This window comes from Diabrotica virgifera, chromosome 2, assembly GCF_917563875.1.
Source record: "Diabrotica virgifera virgifera chromosome 2, PGI_DIABVI_V3a".
Lineage (NCBI taxonomy): Eukaryota > Metazoa > Arthropoda > Insecta > Coleoptera > Chrysomelidae > Diabrotica > Diabrotica virgifera.
Genome location: NC_065444.1, coordinates 209,416,412 through 209,433,993, shown reverse-complemented (window position 1 = coordinate 209,433,993; position 17,582 = coordinate 209,416,412). Strand labels below are relative to the sequence as shown.

The window sequence follows — 17,582 nt, the reverse complement described above, 5'->3', positions numbered from 1 at the left end:
TTTTTTAGGGGAATGATAGCTGCATCATATTTGTGTAACAGTTCAAAAAAAAAATTTTTCAGCGTTTAATTTTTATAATAGTAACCAAGGCAAAAAGCGCACCGGCCCGAGGGCCGGTGGGCCGGCGGGCCAGTCCGGGCCTGGACTCTAACCAAAGGATCTGGGGGAAGACTCCCCAATAGAAAAAAATTATTATTTTGTATGATGTTCATACAGGAAAATATTTCACATGCCAAGGCTGGTTCACATACCACTAATCCAGGAGCCAGGGTTACTGTTACAGACCGAATTTGTGGCCTAGGGTCTGCCTCAACTAAGGCATTGTATGGGTAAACAAACGGGATAAATAGTGCAGTCACTGAAGGTGACTGGTGAGTGGTGAATGGTTAGATGATATCTCAAGGAACAAAGGTGACATGATGCCAACTTGCACTTTTACCCTGGGGGTGGGTGCCACCCCTTCTCGAGGGTGAAAATTTTGTTATTAAAACTAATTCAATAAATTCGATAGAGGGACAAATTCTAAGCAAAATTTATAAGCAATTTTAAGCAATTTAAGTTATTAAAATTAATCAAAACTTTTTGAGTTATTAAAGATCAAATATTTTAATTTTTCGTGAGAAAAATGCATGTTTTTACCCGATTTTTAATAAATAACTCAAAAACTATAAGTTTTTACAAAAAAGTTATTATTACCAAAATTAAAGCTAATAAAAAACGAAATAAACCACTTACTAAAAAGATCTTTTTATGTTAACTGAAAGTGAGTTATAGATAATTGAATGTATATTCTTTTCGGCAAGTACCCAAATCTAAGTATTCAGGCTTAAATAACGGGAAAATGATGCATTTTATAACATAAACTTATTAAACATTTGTAAAAGTATTTAGAAATATCTATCAAATGAGTCCTCGAACAAGTTGAGAGCATTAAAATTTATGCTCCAAAAATTTTTCAAAATTTATCTTTTAAAATTTTTTCCAAAAAATGTTATTTTTTTTTAAAATAACTCCGTTAATTTGTGGATATCAGGTTCGCCTAAAAACCATTTGAAAGTTAATTCCAAGGGAAATTAAACGACCGGCGTTAAACTTAATCTTTTAAACCACTTACTTTTTTAAAAATAAAAAGTTAAATTGCCCCGGTTACATGGTTCTTTTAGCAAAATTTAAGCTTAAACGTTTCTATCTCGGATATTTTTTACCCTACAGAAATAATAAAAAAGGTGAAATATTTGATACAGAGAAAACTAAAATCTGGTTAAATATCACTTTTTAAGTATGTTGAGTATTTTTGGAGTTATTATTAAAATATATTGAAATTTACGATCATTTTAAAAATTCTGATTTTTTAAATTATACCTTTTTTTAAAACTTTTCATTCTAACCGGTCAAAATTGTTGATATCATTACTTATGCTAATATAAAGAAATTATTGTAAGGATTACTATAAATTTTAATTTTTGTGGAAATGGTGTACCTAACTTGCTTAATTTTAATGCTATTAACTTCTTTTAAAGCTAAATTGATAGATAAGTCGAAGTGCTTTGACAACTGCTTAACAGGTATATTTTATAAAATGCATCGTTTTCCCGTTATTTAAGCTTGAATACTTAGATTTGAGTACTCGTCGAAAAAAATTTACATTCAATTACCCATAACTCATTTTGACTTAACATTAGTTTACTTCTTTAAGTGAGGAGTGTATTCAGTTTTTTATTATCTTCAATTTTGGTAATAAAACCTTTTTGTGAAAAAGCTTATAGTTTTTGAGTTATACGTGAAAAACAGCTTTAAAGCATGCATCTTTTTACGAAAAAATAAAATCTTTGATCTTCAATAACTCAAAAAGAATTGATTAATATTAATAATTTTAATAACAAATTTTGCCTAGAATTTGTCCTTATATCGATTTATGGTATTATTTTTGATAAAATAATTTTCACCCCCGAGAAGGGGTGAAAAAAGCGCAAGTTTGCCTCATGTCACCTTTGTTGCTTGAGGTATCCTCTAACCACTCACCAATTATCATGAAAATCGATGGAGGTTCAACGAAATCGGAGGTGAAAACCTTCAGTGACTTCACTAAAAACCCAGAGAGTCTATTGTACTTGAGAAAGATATTAATCGCAGCTTACTTTCAGGTTTCTGAACAGAAGATATGATTGCAGCTCAAATAACTATAAAAATGGAAGCGGGCAGACGGGTATATGTAGTCGTATGCTCGTCATACTTTATGATAATATTACACTGAACGATTGTCAAGCTAAAGGGGATGATTTGTTTCTTATCCATTTATAATGAAATACATTGAGCAGGCATTATGTCATCCTCTCTTAGAATTTACAACGCATCATACGAGCATTATTTTTATAACTCTCCCGTCGAATACTATTAATTTATAAGATTACATCCCAGGTTGCAAACTCATCAGGTCCACTTGCCTTTCCGGTCTAGGAATTTTGTTTGTTAATATTGATAGTAATATTGATGGTAAAAATATATCACCAATATTCATTCAAATATAAAAATTATATATTTTTATATAATCCTTATAATTAATAAATCATATAGAGAACACCTTTTATATTACAGATTTTCGTGCTGTAATAGGTAGATAAAATTGGACAAGAAAATGTACTGTTAAAAGTTCGACAAGATTTGGACGATAGTAGCTTTAAAACTGAAATTATGCATGCCATCAACGGATTTGAACTGCGAATTTTTGTAGTTTATTTTATGAGTTACTAAAGTAGGTATAGGTATAATAAATAATAATAATCGATTCAAATTAAATTTTTTTTTTATATACAGTGAGCACGTAAAGGTTGGAATAAATTCATTTTCTCGAGAACGGACGATTTTGGAAAAAAATCTTAAAACCGGTCAATTTTTATTTTTAAATTACGACTTTTTGGCATATGTATTATACTAGTGACGTCATCTATCTGGGCGTGATGACGTCATCGATGATTTTTTTAAATGAGAATAGGGGTCATGTGATAGCTCAATTGAAAGGTAATTCAATTATCTACTAAGTAGTATAAACATTAACATAATAATTTATACAGGGTGTCCAAAAATTTTTTTTTAATTAAATTTATTGACATAAAAAGAGGAATGTATGTAATTTATTTAATTCAAAACACATTTTAATGCTCTCAGAAAACAGAAAACAATATTTATTTGAAAAATAATCATCGCTTTTCGCTTAAATTAAATATTCAAACTGTCGAGAGGCAGGTGGGTGGCTGCATTAATATTGAATTTAAGCAAAAAACAATATTTATTTATTAAATAAACTTTTTTTGTTTTCTGAGAGCAGTAAAATGTATTTTGTATTAAATAAATTACATACATTCTTTTTTTTGTCAATAAATTTAATCAAAAAAAAATTTTTGGACACCCTGTATAAATAATTTTGTCAATGTTTACACTACTGAATAGAGAATTGAAATACCTTTCAAATGAGCTATCACACGACCCCTATTCTCATTTAAAAAAATCATCGATGACGTCATCACGCCCAGATGGGTGACGTCACTAATATGATATATATGCCAAAAAGTCGTAATTTAAAAATAAAAATTGACCTGTTACGGGATTTTTTCCAAAATTGTCCGTTCTCGAGAAAATGAATTTATTCCAACCTTTACGTGCTCACTGTATAATAACTTACCTCATTTCTATTAATATATTCTTCATCCTTTAATTCACATTCTAATATCAAATAATCTTTAAGTGTACCAAATATTTTACCCCAAAACCTGCAAAATAAATCGTTTTCATCTTTTGTTCTGATATATGAAATATAACAAAGTATAACCTATTTTGTCGTAGGAGTTAATACAATATAGATAACTAGAAATAACAAGAAACCGAGAAACGAATAAAAATAATATGCAGAGTATAAGGTTAAGTAGCCAGTTTAGACTCTACCTACAGTGTTGTCTGAAAAAGAAGAGAATCCTCACTCAGCTTATAGAATAAAAGCATGTTCAGGTTAGACATACAAAATTATTCCAATTCTCATTCTGCACCAACAAGTAAACAAAATTGTAAATAATTTTAAATCAGACATTATAAACGTCAGTAAAAAATACAGTTATGTGACGTCATAAGTGTTTTTGATCGTTTGAACTATTTTAAATACATAGAAAACTTGAAAAGTTTTTGAAAATACATTGAAAACTTTTAAATACTAGTAACGTCAGTAAAAAATGCAGTTATGTGACGTCACAAGTGTTTTTGATCGTCTGAACTATTTTAAATACATACAGAAAACTTGTACTTTTACAAAATGGCACTAAACAACACTTATAAACTTTCCTTTATTTTCCATAGTAAACCTTCTTTCCTTTCCTTCAAAAACTATATCAAACTCCACTCTTAACAAACTGGTATATATTATTACAATGACATACGATAAATGTCATTAGAATATAAATATTTTCCCTTATTCCACGACGATGAGCTGGCCAAATACCCAAGTAGGCGAAAGCCAATAAACTAAAGAAGAAGAAGAAGAATATACCTAAATATAAACATAACCATATAGTAGAACTATGTAACGTCACGGGTCGTTTGAACTATTTTAAATCACAGAAGATTTTAAATTTGTACTTTTAAGTTATTATGAGTTTTTGAAGCGTGGAATTTTGGAAACCTCATTTTTAAACAAAACTGAACATGATTATGTAATAAAACAAAATGTGGAAGTTCCCTATATGACCAATATTAACGTATTATGGTTAACAAGATCCGACACTCATTCGTGGTTTCCACCACCCGTCATTCATTCTGTCCTTCTTATTTCCTTGTTCCCAACCCTGTCTCTTAGAGGGACAGAGAAAGGACCATTCCATTTTCCGTTGGGTCTCTCTGAGTTGTTTGCTTTCTGTGGCCTGGGGTAAGTAAAGTATTTCGTTGTCATGGCTGCAAGTACACATTGGTTAAACGTCTTCTTTTTCAAATCATTTGGCATGATGCTCAAAGGTGTATGATAAAGCTCCATATGCGGCCCATGCTAAAGTGGTTCTCGTTTGTAGTTCTTAACGCTTTGCCAATGCTTTGCGAGAGTATACGAAATCCAGAACAAGATGCCAACTGGTCAAGATAGCAATGGACAAATGAATAAACGGACCAAAAGTTAGAATAAATAGCGGCCTATCGTGCAAAAGATATATGCAGTGACAACTTTGCATAAAAGCATCAATCCGCCAATTAACAATCATACATGCTTATAGAGAGAAAGAAAAAGGAGAAGAAACAGTTTTACAATGAAATAAAGATTAACAAAATGTTATATTAAAATTAACATAGTACTTAGCTTTAAGGGGATGGGTACGTATCTTCGGCTGCAATGCTATTCAAATGGGGATTCATTTTTTTCGAATCCTGAGAGAACTAATAAGTATTTTTGAATAATTTAAACGAAGAATGAAAGATTACGTTATTAGCGAGGGTCAAAAGTCCCTGAGAACTTCTATAATGTTTATTTTAATAAGTTACAGGGGAAAAAACTAAGAGAAAATTTAGTGTGATTTTTAAATTTCAAATATCTCATTCAACATAAACTTTTTATTTATTCCAAGGGACTTTCGGCCCTCGGTAATAATTTAGTCTTTCATTCTGCGTTTAAATTTTTCAAAAATTATTATTGGTTTTTTCTGGATTCGAAAAAATGAACACAATGTCCGTGGTAATATTTTCCAAATCAATCTTTGTCTTACAACGCACTCAGTCGAGAAGAATATTATCAGCATATTGTCAGTCAGACAGTGACAATCAGTGACAATTTTAAATATTTGACATGGCATCGGGAATATTTTGGGTTGTTGATTAAATAATGTTGATATATTAGTGTATTTGATAAATAATTGATTAAGACGTGAACTTAATAAAAAGTTATTTATTGTGTATTATTTGTGAAAGATCCAAGCAGAGAATACATCAGGATAATATATGCTGTGATCCAAGTATTTTGTTGTTAAAGATGTTCAAAATTGTAAGCGTTCCATAGTAACAATATACATATTATAAAAAAATCACTTTAACATTTTTCCTCTTTTCTCGATTGAGTATTAGTTTTTGTTTTACATATAAATTATTACAATCACTGAATACATAGTAAAAAAATTATCACATTTATTAATAATAAATTAATAATTTGCAATTACACAAATAACAGTTATCCAAGAACATTTGAAAAGACATCTCTTTAAAGTTAATCATGACATTGTCAAGTAGAATGACGTTCTAGTAATTTTCACATATCCATACCAGTGTGAATTTTACTACACGTAATTTGCCGTGTAAAGACAGAAAAAGTAGGGATAGCCGCAAAATGTTTACGAATTATGTACCGATGGCCTTTTTTTAAGTATTATTATTTTTTCATAAAAAAGAGTATAGCAATATGTTTATCCAACTTCATTTATTTATGTTCTTCGGTGTATATTTATAGTATTTATCGTATGTAATAAATAATAATATTACCTAATATTTGATCTGCTTGAATGAATAATATCGTGGTAAAAAATTTATTGACAACTATGTGGTTAAAGAGAAAAATTACATTTCCTTATATTTTTATTTTAAATTTATTACTCTTAGCAGTACGACATTACCATTCCCTTGAAATTGCTAATTCAAGCAAAACATAAATTAGACTATTCGAATTTTATTCAAAAATCTTATAAAAATATCCGCTAGAAATAATAAATTTCGCTTTAGTTCTTTAAACGAAAAGTTTTTTTACGGGAAGTACAAATATTACATTATAATGAAAACTATGATAATAAAGATATTTTGCCAAGATTATGTCGATTTAGGTTTCTGTCGACAAAGTGTTAAATTGCAGAATATTTTCTTGGATTTGTGTCTGTACTGGAAACCACTGGCTTAGGACTTGCATAAGTTATTTTGCAAAAATTGAATTAACTGGGAAGACTAGAGGACAAGGGTACATAAGGGTAAACACGAAAGGGAGTAATTTGGGAGTCCAAAACAGAATTTTGCAAATGATCCCTAGACCACTTCTTATCCCATGTTCTAGCCATTCTAGTTTGCAGTTTCTTTCTTTTAATTAGTTACCAAAAATTTACAACTTTTTCTCATCATCTACTCCTCGTTGGGGTATTCTGAGTAATCATATTTCTAGCCTAACATTGAAACCGTTGCCCGAAACTAGATGGGAAAGTAGAATTGTTGCAATTACTCCATCAGATACCACATTGAAGAAATCTATATATGATGCTCTTGTAGACATTACAGAAAATAAACACCGATAAAATGGTTGCTCATGAGGCAAGCTATTGGCAAATCAAATCCGTGAGCTTACATTTCTTCGCTCTATGGTAATAATACCACAGATCTAATGGCTAATATAGTAACATAGTACGGAACCCCATGTTTCCACAGGGAAGAATACTTACTGGATAAACCTCAAACAATGGTGGAACCTTTACTATTGAACTTTATAGGAACCGTCAATTTTTTGTTTTCGATCTCCAAAAATGCAATCTCAAAAAATGGACTAAGAAGAAGAAGGAGAAGGTTATATAATATATTGTAAATATAACATAGGTGTTTTAAAAGATTTTTTGAATAAATATTATTTTTTACCTAATTGAAGAAATTGGCTCAGTATTCGATAGTTTTTTAATCGACAACATGACAAAAAACATTTCTTTACGAGGTAAACCCAAGCCACATTGCTCAAAATAGTATAGCAATTCTAACAAATTGTTCTGGGACATATCGGCTAACTCTAAATCCGCTGGATCCATCGTCGAAGGTTCAGATGCTGGCAAAGGCTAAAATATTAGATTTTCTTATTTTAGTATTCAAACTAACTAAAACATAACTTATAAACTAAATATGATCTCAACTAAACAATAGATTAGAAATATTTGTTACCTAACACCAAATCTACCAAAATATCGTTAAATGTTGCCTACAAGGCAATGTCTTCATGGATGAAGACCCCAAATCAAAGAGAATCAACTGCAAAGATTTCAATAACCTGGCAAAAGATAGTAAAGTGTCTTTAATATGGGTACGTGTCATTAAGCTTATAGTAATAAACGAGTAGATTTGTTTGCAATACATACAAGACTTGAAAGAAACCTTTGTAGACCCGGACCATTCTGTCACATCACCAAAGATGCTACAAAAAACGAGTTTCAGAAGTGGCTGATAAGGAGTCATCAAAAGAAATGGAGATCTACTCAAGGGCAAATATTGATAAAAAAACTATAGGACAATTCGATGAACCTCAATAAAAGAGAAATTTAAACACCTAAAAAAATTCAGTAAGGTGAATAAACCATGGTGCAGAAAATGCTAAATGGAAGAAGAGACTGACATACAGATCATATGGCATTGCAAGGGCTAAGTGATATGATGCAGAAGGGTCTACCCCAAAAACCCGACACGCCAGAATCCCACAGGCCAAAATCCCGACACGACAGAATCCCAACAGGTTTGATAAGTTCCTTTTTAACATATAATTACATTTACTTCTGGTTTTTTGTTTATGGCCATCTGTTTTTATTTTTTGTTACCAAACAGAAGTATTTACCATTTAATATGAACTAATTTTCTAAATAAAATTTCTAACATGGGTATATTAGGCTATTGATTATATTCAAAATAAGATACAGTAAGAAAAATTAAAGAATACCCATGAACGAACATATAAAACACGCTGTATTTTCCTGTCACCGTGTCACACAAAAAATTGGCCAGCGCAAGTACATGTAATAATTATTGTTACAAGTACTTGCACTGGACAATTTTCTTTGTGACACGGTGATAGGAAAATACAGCGTGTTTTATATGTTCGTTCATGGGTATTCTTTCATTTTTCCGACTGTAGCTAAAATGAACTACAACGTTAACGGGGTTTTATTATTTCATATGGTCAATGGACATCTATATATGAAAAAACCGCGGAGTGCTACCTTTTAAAGGGGTGCGTTTTTGAGAAATGGGTGAATTAGTCCCTGGGCACAGGATACGTTAGGGTGAGTTCTATGCACTTTTGGTACAAACATATCTACATAAAAATTGTTCCTGGTTAAATTTCCTATCTAAATATCACTTTTTAAAGTCAATGATACTTTTTTTTACAAAAATATATTCAAAAGAAAAAGCACAAAGTAACCCAAAAGAAAGAAATTTTGTTCTCTGTCCCATAACTTTTGTCCACGAGGATATAGGTATAGACATTGCTTTACAGAAAAAAAGCCTGTATATTTCTTCTTTAAAATGTTGTTTAGTAGAGGTAATTAGGTATATAGTTTTCGAAATATGATTTTTCAAAGTTCGCCACTCACAGCAATTTTGGGCAATTTTCCTTGTTATTTCGCAAATATTGTTCTGTAACTTTTTTCTACGTAGCTTTAGTTATAAGCAATGGTACACGTAATAGAAATAGAAATCAATTACCTTTAAAATGGTCTGCTGTATAACGTTGTACGACTTTTTTTTAAAGAGATTATGGTTTTTTAAGATTTTATACTTTTAACGATTTTTTAAAATATAATATAAAAATAAAATAATATTATTATATAATATATTATATACTATATATTATATTATATATTATAGTATATACAATATAATATTATATCATATATTATATATTATATAAAACCTAATATAAAAAAAAATATTATTTTTTACATTTTTTACGATTATTTTTGAAATTTCTCATTATAACTTTTTTTTTCTTGTACATGAATACATATATATTGTTCAATAAAGGGGGCTTACCTTCTGTTCTTTAAAATGGTGTATCATCTATATTTAAATATGTAATGGAAACCGAGTGATTCTTTGATATTTTTTACCTGTAATATTTAAAATTATTTCTTTTACAAAAATTACATAAACATTAGTCTTAGAAAACATAACTTTAGTTAAAATTATTTAAACGTTGTCATTTAAAAATTTTTTAAAATCAAAGTCCATCTCTTCGTTAGCATTAGCTTCAATATCTTCCTCTGACACCTCAGTTATCTTAGAGTTCCCACAATTAGTACCATTGCACATGCACCCTTAGCAGAATATTGAACAACTAATTACTATCTTCCTACAACCGCAGTTTTTTGTACATCCTTTGGTACATTTACATGCTATTTTTTCAAGCAAAGCTTGTGGTGCAGGAGCTTTGACAGTAAATATTGGAATTAATCCATATTTTGAAGTTTGCCCGGCAGAGTCAATTGGATCCAAAGTATTACCTATAAAAAATAAGATTCAATCATAGCACACAATCACATAAAAAAGTTATAATGAGGAATTTAAAATATAATCCTAAAATCAAAAATCGTTGCAAGTATGCTTATTACATTTTGAAAAAGCATATCTTATTCAAAAATAATCCTAGAATTTTTTATAATACACCATTTTAAAGTAAACAGAATAAGCTTTCTTTTTATTATATAATAAATACCTAAATGTAGAAAAAAAAGTTTTAATGGGAAATTTAAGAAATAATCGTAAAAAATATAAAAACTCGTTAAAAGTATAAAGTCTTCAAAAAGATAACCTCTTTAAAAGAAGTCATACAACTTTATACAGTAGAACATTTTAAAGGTAATTGATTTCTATTCCTCTTACATGTACCATTGCATATGCCTAAAGTTACGTAGAAAAAAGTTACAGAACAATATTTGCGAAATAACAAGGAAAATTACCCAAAATTGCTGTGAGTGGCGAACTTTGAAAAATCATATTTCGAAAACTTTAAATCCTAAAGACATCTACCAAACATCATTTAAAAAAAAATATGTAAGTTTTTTTTTTAAAGCAATGTCTATACCTATATCCCCATGGACAAAAGTTATGGGACAAAAAACAAAATTTCTTTCTTTTGGATTTCTTTGTGCTTTTTCTTTTGAATATATTTTTGTAAAAAAAAGTATCTTTGACTTTAAAAAGTTATATTTAGATCGAAAATTTAACCAGGAACAATTTTTATATAGACGTGTTTGTACCAAAAGTTCATAGAACTCACCCTAATGTAACCTATGCCCAGGGACTAATTCACCCATTTCTCAAAAACGCACCCCTTTAAATGGTAGCACTCCGCGGTTTTTTCATATATAGTGATTCATTGACCATATGAAATAATAAAATCCCGTTAACGTTTTAGTTCCTTTCTATAGTACATAATCAATAGCCTATATGAATTAAATCATTTTTTTTTGCCAATATACATATAGTCCAATAATATATGTACATATAATCAAATCCTGAATTCATGTTTGCTTTCATATAATAGATAGTATCATGTCACTTACAACCTTCCATTTCAGTAAGTATAGCTTTTATATTATAAAATGAAGTGTTTAATTATTTTTTCTTTTAAAATACATAATAATTATTACCCATACTTATTAGTAAGTAATTAATTTTTCAATTTCAATATACTATAATATGATTTGGTATTGCATTTGAAAAGGAAACAATAAATATTCAAAATGTAGTGGTCGGAATTTTTGCTTATGCGAGGATTGTTGCATGTCGGGATTTTGGCCTGTCGGGATTCTGGCGTGTCGGGATTCTGGCGTGTCGGTGTTTTGGCGGTCGGGATTTTGGCTGTCTAGATTTTGGCTGTCGGGATTTTGGGTGCCACCGGATGCAGAAATTCACTGGTCAACTGAGGATTGAACCGGAAGTGATCCTAAACCTACAAATAAAGAAACTGTTGGCCTTCGTTGAGGCTACCGAACTTATTAGAGTTTAAAATATGAACAGCTTACTTTACTTCTGTCTCATTTTAAGTTTACCATGTTCTTATGCAGAAATCGATTAACAAGTTAACTAATATTTAATACACACCTTAAGCAATGGCATCATTTTTTGGGCCAATGCCAAGCTGTTAGGAGCAACATAAATATCTTCGAGATGGTCCGTGTGGGGTCTAAATCTTTTCTCTTTAATCTTTCTGCTGAAATCTTCAAAGAAGTCAATTACATTTTGGGGTCTCTCAGCTAATATTTTGTTTAGCGTTTCTGATAGGTGATCATACCTAAATAAAAGTATTCATTTAATTATAAAAAAAAAAATAAAAGATTATAACTTATTACTAAATCGAGAATTAAATTACCAGATGTTGGCAAACGCAATGAAAATATATTTAGGAAATGAATTGATAGCATTACCAGAGAACGGTAGTTCTCGCCAGTGGCGCACATCCACACTCCCCTACACGCTACACTATATATACACGAAATTTTCGATTTTCTAAATCTGACTGAATTGAAAATTGGGCCAGCACCCATCTTAATGTTCAGGAAAAGACTCACCCATTCATATGTCAACCATCCATTTTGGTCCACGGGTGTGGATTTTACGGCCCTTCCTATTTAGGTCTGTTTTTCGTTCTCGTCCCCAAAAACTCCCAAAAACTTCGAAAATTTAACTCCGACCTTTGCGGCTTCTGATAGTACTAATAATTACCTTTCTAACGCATGTCTAATTTTGAAAATCGGTTATAGCATCGGAATATGACTCAATTTTTATTTAAAAAAGGGAAAATGTTTGTCGATATGTACCTATGTATGTATGTTAAAGTTAAACCGATCTGAATTTTTTTTTCTGTGTTTGAAGAGATGGTCAGGGCCGATTCAGAACCGATGTAGTTTGTGACTTTTGACCACCCATAAGCCAGCTATAGGACTTGGTAGGTACAAAACGGCATATTTTTTGGGGGTATATATCTTCGTTTTAAGAAGAGACAGGAGAACAAAAAATACACCAAATCAATAGTATTGAGTTAAGCTTTCAAATGGTGTTTAAGCTGCCAGGATCAGATATACACACGGCTCAGTATAGCTGAAAAACTCAAAAACTAAACTTTGAAAATTTGGGTTTTTCGACAATTACCCAAAATTTCCACCTACGAATTGCGCCAATAACTGAGCGTTTGTAGAAGGACTCTAGGCGAATCTAACGGTGTATACCTAATATCCGGAAAGATTCGAATGTTTAAGTTATAGGCTTCACAATTATGATAAAATCTATTTCTTATGGGAAAACGGTTTTTCAAGCTCAATAATTCCTGTAATAGCTTCAGTTATCATACTTGACCTTAAATTCATCAGATATTACTTGTCAATACGTTTCAAACTCATGTGTAGTAATCAAAATCGGTTAAGCCGTTTAGAAGTTATTAAGCTACAAATGTATAATCCAATTAACGATTATTCCCTAAATGGTTTATGTAGTTGTAGTTGTTACGACGCTAAATTTGATCTGGCAACGGGCAATTCGAGTTCATTTTCCGGCCATCCCAATATTTTTGTTTCATCTATTTCGAATAGAAAAAAAATCTAGTGTACACTCGATGGACACTAGATCATTTGGGAGATAATGCGACAAAGGCGACTATTTATAAAGCTTAACGTGTAATCGAGAAACATTGCATTTAACTTCATACATTTAATTTATAAGTAACTTTGAAAAACTCCTTATACAAGAATAAAAAACCGCTAAACGCCGTAAAAATGAGTGGCGCATACAATATTCCAGCTACAAAAGATCTGATATGAGTATTACTTGGCGCGAAAATGTATTTTAATTTTGATGCAAAACAAAATTCTAGTTTTATTTTAAAAGATTTTTCCATAATATTTGTTAAATTTGAAGTAAAACGCGCTACAAAAGAGTAACTTTGATACAGTTTGAATTTTGAAACTCTTTTTTGGCGCGTTTATTTCAAATTTAGCAAACATTATGGAAAAATATTTTAAAATAAAACTAGAATTTTGTTTTGCATCAAAATAAAAATACATTTTCGCGCCAGGCAATATTCATATCAGATCTTTTGTAGCTGGAATATTGTATACGCCACTTCTTTTTACGGCGTTTAGGGGTTTTTTATTCTTGTTTTATTATACATTGAACAAATCTACAGTTACAAAAAATACCATAATTAGACTGAAAATACCAAAATGGTATGAAAATTAAAGGAGACTCATCTGTTAGGTAGAAGTAATCAGGATAGAAATATCATAGCTATTATAAGGAAATGTCTTAAAAAGCAATCTATATTTCTTTTGATGACCAAACTTTATAATAAAGGTTGTGGAAATTGCAGTACAAATCTAACTTAGTCTGCAACTCTGTGCTCTTGCTGAAGTAATTCGATATACTGATTCAAGTTGAAATCGAGCTATAAGGTCATTAAAAAAAATGTTGGATAGTTTGGCCAAGCTTGGAGTAACACGTCGTTTCAAAGATTACGAAACCTGGTACAAAGTTCTACTACATTTCACGTTGGAACTAAACTAGAAAACTTAGCAGAAATGAACTGTTGTTCGATGGGCCAATCTCTTGAACTTACATATACTCCAAATGAGTTTTTTGATACGAACCACTTTGGGGTCAAGTTCTTGTACTTCCGCATAATTTATCCAAAAATCCTTATACTGCCCTATTTCCAATACCAATAAAAACCTGTAGTTCCATTGAAAATTTTATAAAAGTTTAAAAACTCATTTTTTATGTTTTTTTTTATTCTAAAAGCTGTTTTTCTTTTATTGTTTATTTCGCTGCATTTATTTTTATTCTTAACTTTAACCTTTCGCATACATTAAAGATTACCAAATTACAACAAAGAATAATATCGAAACAATATGTAACGACGAACATATGGCAAAGTTAAGAACAAAAGATGCATTTCCAAAGACATTAAAACAGATAAATATACCAAAAAGGGTACTTCATAGGACAACCCAAATAACATAAAAATGAAATACAGATTAGTCGAGAAAGCCATGCGAGGAGTAAACTTAAATCATCTGGTCGGATCAAGAACGGATTCAAGTAGAAGGTACTAGATAAACTAATGGTTCAAGGAGAGTGTAGATAAACTAATGGTTCAAGAAGACTATGAAACTAAAAAAATAATGAATAGGCGTTGGATAAAAGAAACCAGTCAAGACAAATAATGCTAAAATAGTTAGGCGATGAAGCGAAAAGCGAAAAAGAAATATGAAGCTGAGGAAGAAAATTTTAATTTAACACTCTGTAGAAAGGAGAAGTCATATTATTCACGCCAATATCGTGAATATTTTGGATAATTTGACGTGTACTATAATATAGTAATATTTTCAATATAAGTACTTACAAATTTTCCCCCGTGTCTGTACTTGCTTTTTGTAAGAATATTTTAGCATTGGTAAATTCTGTTTCATACTGAGGAAGACTTCTAGCATCACCAGGTTGCTCTTCGGCTTCTTCTATTTCGAAATCAGTAATCATTTTTGTTAGTTGTTTTATATAATATTAATAATTGTCTATTTTGACTTTTTGGGGTTTGACAGAATTATTAACCTTTAAGATAGTTATCATATAGTTAAGATTTCCTCCTTATAACTCGTTTTCAAAACACAAATTAAACAATTAAAATATTTTGTTTTGTTGTTATAAAAAAAATTCTTCTAATACTTTATGTTCAATTAATTTTTAATTTGTAATAACAATTCAGGTATATTACATATTTTTATTAAGTGAAAGACTAATGATATTGTTAACACTTCTGAGGTACTTGTCTGAGACGACTTTATTAGAGGGTAACTTTTGTTTTAGTAACCCCGTTGTAAATAATGAGGAAAAACTCAAGAATTGATTGATGGTCGCCAACCTTCGCTGAGGAGAAGGCACGTGAAATAGCTATTTGTATAACAAGGGAGGAAAATGCTAGTTTTCCTCCCGAGAATGAAGTTTACTGCCCGACGCGTAGCGGAGGGCAGTAATCATTCAAGGGAGGAAAAGGCACTTTACTCCCATGTTATACATATGGTTTTTCCACCTTCCTCAAATAACAAGTCATTTTTTCATTTTTACTTAATTTATTTATGTAACTAACCAACAAAATTTATTAGAACTAAAACTAACAAGTAGGTACAATATAACTGTCAACTGTCAAATAAAGGTCAAATTATTAATGTAAACATTGTTAAATCAGAATAACAGTTTACTGCTTTTTATCATTCTGCAAAATACAGAGTGTTTTTAAATAAACGTTAAAATGTATAGATACTTACGTAATAGAAAATACATATTGTACAGGGCGTCAATAAGTTATATTTCATGAACGAAATATTATGACGTCACTTTTACTTTTCCTCCCTAGGGAGGAAAAGTACAACTTTGCTCGCTACAATCAGGCCCGGAAAAGTATACTTTCGGTAGAGGTAGGTGGAAAAATAGTTTCCTTGAGGGTCTCAAGTGTGCTCGCCTTTGGATTTAGAGACCTGTTGCTTCTTTGATCTTTTTGTAAAGGTTAAACGAGTCGTGTTTACGTTCTAACATCTCGATTTCTTTACACTCTACTTTCAGAATTATGTTCTTACCTTCTCTGAGAGCTTTTCTTATCTGTCTTTCTAGACGCTGGTTTTTGCTTTTTTGTGATTCTTAGTCGCAGATAGGTAAAGGGTTAATATTTTTCTCCCAATGTTTTCTAAGTGTTTATTTACTTTTCAACATAATTATCTACTTCTGACTTAGTTATGTTGTTCTTCAGATATTCCCGTAATAATTTATCTCTTTGATGTCTATATGGTGTTATTATCTCTTAAGGTGCGTTTTTACTGGAGCGGCTGGCTCGTTAATCGCTGAAAGATCATCGCTGATAGCTGAGAGGTGTACTGGTTGTGTGGTTTGTGGTAGGGGAGTAAAGTACGCTAAATGTGCAGTCACTCGAGTGCTTTGGGGACCTATTGGGTTGTGAAGAGTAGGTATTAAAATCAAAAAAGTTAAGTAAAGTTTTTCATTTTAGTGGGGATTTCCATTTTTAATGTAATTTTCCATTTCCAACAATCTTTTTTTTTTAGATTATAGCGCCATTTATCCATAATACGCAAGGAATCCAAATCTGCAATAAAAAATGGGGGCTCAATAAAAAATAGTTTTTCAATCTGTCGTTTATTTCGCGAAATATTCGCTTTTTTCTTGTGAAACTTTGGGACTCACCCATTTCCTTACGCCCCGCTCAAATCGTCAGATTTTTTAAATATACACTGTTTTGCATGTACTTAACTTACCTTACCTTAATCTGACGATTTCGAGTTTTTCTAAGGATAGATTATTTTTTCGGTCCCCCCTTAACGAACTCCCCTGCATTAAGAGCCAATATAGGTATGGTAGAGGTACATTTTCAGGGTACAAGGTTTCTCCCCATGTAATATTCTGACGCACTCGAGTAACTGCAAAAATCCCCGCTTTGGCTCCCGTACCATTATTGTTGGCGGTGTGTGTTTCGCAGTTTTTTATTTGAGAGATTTTTAGCAGTTTGTGAAGTGTAGGTTGTTTTTATAAGTATGTCTCATTTAATTATTTCCTAATAAATAGTTGTTTATTACAATTTTGAAGTATCCTTCTTCTTGTCTTCTTTTAAATATTGCATGTTTTTCTAATCTTAGACCACTTGAGATTTCTAACATTTCTTCGTCCTCTATTTCCTCTGCTCGCTGGAATTTTAACAATAATTGTTTTCTTTTAATAATAATATTAATATTGTCCGTCTGTCCGTCCGTCCGTTCGTCCGTAAACATAACTCCTCC

General features: G+C 30.9%; 1 protein-coding gene across 1 annotated transcript in view; it reads right to left on the bottom strand.

The window, feature by feature from the left end:
• The window catches only part of LOC114331561 (radial spoke head protein 4 homolog A), a 54,655-nt gene extending 39,343 nt beyond the window's left edge, over positions 1–15,312 (bottom strand). The window contains exons 1-4 of the mRNA XM_050643061.1: positions 15,146–15,312; positions 11,854–12,043; positions 7,627–7,817; positions 3,680–3,767 (exon numbers count right to left, since the gene is read on the bottom strand). Of these exons, the coding sequence (XP_050499018.1) occupies positions 3,680–3,767; positions 7,627–7,817; positions 11,854–12,043; positions 15,146–15,279 (603 nt within the window). The 5' untranslated portion in view covers positions 15,280–15,312. The remainder of the gene's footprint in view (positions 1–3,679; positions 3,768–7,626; positions 7,818–11,853; positions 12,044–15,145) is intronic.
• Between the last annotated feature and the right edge of the window lie 2,270 nt (positions 15,313–17,582).